Raw genomic sequence first — 4493 nt, forward strand, 5'->3', positions numbered from 1 at the left:
GGGAACGGGGAGCCCGGTCGGGCTTGGCAGCGTGGCGGGCCTGGGAGGAGCTGCAGCAGCTCTCACCACCACTACCAGGGCTTGGAGTGGGGGAGGAGGGGGCACCTATGGGGACTGTGGGGGGCTGAGGGGGCTGTGCCAGGTGTGGCACAGTGGGGACACTACAGGTGGCTGTGTCCCAAACTGGGGTGTGGGGGGCTGTCAGCTTAGCTCTCCTCTTTCTCAGCTTCCTCCTTCTCATCTTCATCATCTTTCTCTCCCTTGAGCTTCTGGCGAGCAAATTCCTCGATGACAATGTCCTCCTCACTGGAAGGGAGAGCAGAGCACGGTGAGCCCACAGGAGGAGGGGAAATCCCTGCTGAGCCCAAACCCTGCTCCTGATGGGGACAGCACAGTGGTCACCCTGGCCCTGTCACCCCATTGAGAACAGTCAGGTCACTGTGAGGCACAGCCTGGCCCCAGCACACAAACCCAGGCCCCATCACTGTGAGCCTGCACAACCCAAGAAGTTGAGCCTGCAGTTTCTGATGGTTTTTCACACAATATTTTGCATTTCCAAGGGGAAACAAGGAAAGGAAAACAAAGAGCTGAGTTACCTCCTTGAGAAAGGCGAGCAGCGAGTAACAGCAAGGGAGAGCACAAAGTGAAAAGTGGGGGAGAAAACAGAAGAAAAAGAGTCAGCAAAAGAGATTCCAAAACCTTGGGAATGTGAAATTATTTAGCAAAACCTACATGGAGCCATGGTGGATACAGACCCAAGAGATTTCCTCTTTGGAAGTTTAAATGTTCTCACTGAGCTGGGAAAGGGATGGTGTGAAAAGGATAACTGTGAAAGCCTGGAGTTGTATCCTGGTTTCCCAGACCCCAAATCCCAGTGCTCACATCCTGCTGCAGGGTGTAACCAGACACAAAACCTGTGGTGGGGCCATGGTGTCAGGAATGGATTTGGCACTGCAGCTTCCCAGAGGGAAGAAGTCCCAGCTGTGGCTTCAGCTGGAAGAAGCTGATTTGGGAGAAGAGGCCTCTGGTGCTGGGGAATGTGCAGGGGCACAGGGACGTGGCTTCCAGCAGCACAGGGAACTCTGTGTGGGGACCAAGACCATGGAGACATCTTGTCCAGTGATGGCACTTGTGGCTGGAAGACACTGCCAGCTGCTTCTGAGGGACAGGGCAAGGCCTGGCCTTGCAGCTGCTGTGGCTGCAGCAAAGGGAATTGTCAAATAAGCCCTGGGAGTTTGCAGAACACATCCCAATCCCAGGATTTGGGAGAGTGGCTGCTGTGACACAGGCTCGGGGCTTTGAGACCTGGGTGGTTTAATCCAAGGATGTGACCTCAAGCTGGGATGTCACATCCATCTGTGATGGATCTGTGTGGTTTGTGTGCTAGAAGGAACATCTCTTTACCTTGGCTTAGCTGTATTCCAGTGATAAGCACAGGGAGAAAGGGATGGGGAAGAGAAAAGATGTGCAGGTTAATACACAAAGGACATTTCAAGTGACAGCTCTCCTCAATGCTTGGGTGTTTTCCTGGAGAGAGGGACAGTGGGAAGGGTGCAATGGAGAGGACATCTCCCACCCTGCTCCAGGACACAGCGTGGGTGCAGCACAGCTGGACAGCTGTGCCCATCCCATGGGAAAACTGCTCCCACCCTGCCCCAGGACAGCTGGACAGCTGTGCCCATCCCACAGAGGGCACAGCAGGGCCCTTGGCACTGGGGCAGCTGCACCAGAGTTGTTTTCACCAGCTCCCCCTGAAGCAGAAGCGCCGCTTTCCCCCTGATTTTTGGCAGCATCCCACAAACAACTCACAGTCATCAGGCTTTGGGTGCATGAGGATGACGGGCATCTCCACCCCAACATCACTGGAAGGAAAAAGCAGCTCTGTCAAGAATCCTGCCCAGCACAGCCCCAGTCCCAGCCCCACAGGCAGCTCCCCTTACCTGGCAGTGAGATCCCCCAGGATGCTGTGGCAGCAGGAGAGAAGGGACAGAAATGAGCCAAGGCAGAGGAGGGGAGGTGTTAGGCTGTGCTTTATACTGAGGTGGAAGATGGTTGATCATAGGGGTGGGGGTCAGAGAGCAGCCCAGTGACCCCAGGGGAGCAGGGCAGGGATGAGGGGGCCCATGGTGTGAGTGCCCTCTCATTTCCCTGGGGTACAAAACCCCCCAGCACAGCCCCAGCTGATGGCCCCTGATTCCCCTGCCCACAGAGCCTCACCCTCCTCGGGACACCACCAGGTTGACCTTCACTTTGTAGGACACCAGGATGCCCAGCACCTCCTTGTCCATGCCAGGTCTCAGGCTAGGAAAAAGGCAGAGGGGGACAGTGAGAGGGCAGTGCTGCCTGCAGACCCCATCCACCCCCCCATGGCAGTGCCAGGGTTTTTCTGTGTCCTGCACCATGTGGGGTGCACTGGGATTTAGCAGGGGAGGAGAACAGGAGAAGAGAGGGGAGGGCACTTGGGTGAAGCCACAGAGAAACTTCTGGAAGCCCCTTTGAGCTCTGCAGAGGGATTCAGGAGCTTTGAACAACATTGGAACTGGGAAGGTGTATCTCTCCTATAGGATGGAGAGGTGACAATGTCACAAAATCTCTGCATTTTCCAGCTGGATGGGGTGGGCTCAGGGGCCCTTGGTGGGAGCCCAGAGCAGGGGGAAGTGGGGGAAGGCGTGGTGGGGAGCTGGGGGAGCCCATGCAGATCTCACATGGTGGTGGAGGCCAGGTTGGTGTCCTCGTGCTTGAGCTTGCCATCGAGAGCGAGGCCTCGCTTCTGGCGGTTCAAGGAGAGCAGGGGGGTCACCGAGTATGTTTTGGAGAAGGTGGAATTGGCAGCCACAGTCTCACTGGAAGGGTGGGAGAGAAGAGCTCAGAGCCAGCCCCAGCCTGGGGGTGCTCAGCATCACTGCAGGCACCTGTGCAGAGTCAGCCCTGCCCTCCCCATGCAGCTGCTGGGCCATTTCCTCCTTTCGTTCCCTCCTCTCTTTCCCCTCTACAACCACTTCTTTTTTCTCCCCACCACCTTTGCTCCCTCCCTCCTCATTCTCAGGGGGGCAGAGGCTGTGTCTGGTCTCAAAAATGCAAAGTGAGGAGATGAAGAAGCCTGGGACCAGCTGTGCACGTTCCCCAGAGACTTTCCCAGCCACCACCAGCTTGTGCTGGTGGGACATAGTCCACGGCCTTTCCTGCCCTCTGCTTCCTCTGTACCTGCTCATCTAACCCAGACATTTTTGCTGCTTGGTGTAAAACTGTCACATCCTCTGTCCCATCCTCCTCCTCTTCCTCATTTCTCTTCCTCCCTCCCAGAAATGCCACTTCACCTCCAGCCCCCATCCCTTACTTTATCTCCTCGGTGCACACAGTCTTCGTGTATTTATCCAGGGAATACAGGACCACGTCTGTGATCTGATCCACTGGGGACAGACAAGGGGGAGCCGTGTTGGTGACATGGCAGGGGCTCAAAGTCCCCATCTCTGTCAGTGATGGGTGCTGGGACATGTCCCTTCTGCCCCTCTCTCACCTGAGATCTTAATTTTTTTCACAACCTTGTTGGTGGTGTTGTTGATGTTGACGGTCACATTGATGGGTTCTCCATGGTAGTAGATCTGCAGGGGGAAGAGGTTCAGTGATGTGACCAGAAATCCTGGTCCCTGTTTCTGGCAGAGGGGACAGTGTCCTTACTGACCTCCCTGTCCAGGGAAGCTTCGAGGTGCAGAGGCTTGTCTGACATCATGAACTGCCGGGTGGTCTCGGCTTTTGGGGCCGGCCCCGTCTGCAGCGGGGCGAACTGCACCTTGCGGATGATGAGGCGCACCGAGTTCCTGTGGGGACACAGGTGGCACCCCCAGTGTCCCCCACAGCATCAACAAGGGGTCACAGGGACTCTCTGGGGACTTCACAGTGTCTCCAGCCAAAGGGTGAACGTTTCTCCTGGCTCTGACACAGGGATCGCTGCCCCAGTTTCTGGCAGAGTTCCCCATCCAAGCATGGCACAGGCTGACAGGAGACCCTCAGCCTGACCCCTAAACTGGTCACCCCAGAAAGACCCTGTGATTTAGTTTTAGGGTCAAAAGGGGGAAAAGGGATCCCTTGAAAATACCTCTTGTGAATTTTCTCCTCCAGATTTTCAGCACAAAATCCTTTGACCTCAAAGTCCACGCCGCAGGCCTGGGGGAAGATATGTGGTCACTGAGCAGGAGGGGCTCAGAGCTGCCTGAGCTTTAGGTTCCTGGTGTTCCTTCCTTCCCTCACTGCATTCCCAGAGATCCTGGCTCTGACTCCAGCCATCCTCCCTTCCTACCCCTCACCCCATGGGCCATGAGAATCAATTCTCATTTTTAGCACCCCACAACTCAACCCCTTCCCAGGGAGGATGGTCCAGGGGACACAGGCACGGGACAGCAGCTCACCTTTCCCACATCATCTGGCCCAGGCTGGAGGGTGATGGAGCAGGGCAGGTTGGTGGCAATCTGGGAAGAGCAGGGAGAGAGAGAAAC

General features: G+C 56.2%; 1 protein-coding gene across 1 annotated transcript in view; it reads right to left on the minus strand.

The window, feature by feature from the left end:
• Positions 1-206: 206 nt before the first annotated feature.
• Positions 207-4493, minus strand: part of ARR3 (arrestin 3) — a 6084-nt gene continuing 1797 nt past the window's right edge. The window contains exons 6-17 of the mRNA XM_005423296.1: positions 4407-4466; positions 4097-4164; positions 3683-3818; positions 3518-3602; positions 3338-3410; positions 2706-2843; positions 2218-2301; positions 1941-1964; positions 1810-1862; positions 1405-1414; positions 597-599; positions 207-306 (exon numbers count right to left, since the gene is read on the minus strand). Of these exons, the coding sequence (XP_005423353.1) occupies positions 207-306; positions 597-599; positions 1405-1414; positions 1810-1862; positions 1941-1964; positions 2218-2301; positions 2706-2843; positions 3338-3410; positions 3518-3602; positions 3683-3818; positions 4097-4164; positions 4407-4466 (834 nt within the window). The remainder of the gene's footprint in view (positions 307-596; positions 600-1404; positions 1415-1809; positions 1863-1940; positions 1965-2217; positions 2302-2705; positions 2844-3337; positions 3411-3517; positions 3603-3682; positions 3819-4096; positions 4165-4406; positions 4467-4493) is intronic.

The sequence above is a fragment of the Geospiza fortis genome, unplaced genomic scaffold (genome assembly GCF_000277835.1).
Source record: "Geospiza fortis unplaced genomic scaffold, GeoFor_1.0 scaffold29, whole genome shotgun sequence".
Classification (NCBI taxonomy): Eukaryota; Metazoa; Chordata; class Aves; order Passeriformes; family Thraupidae; genus Geospiza; species Geospiza fortis.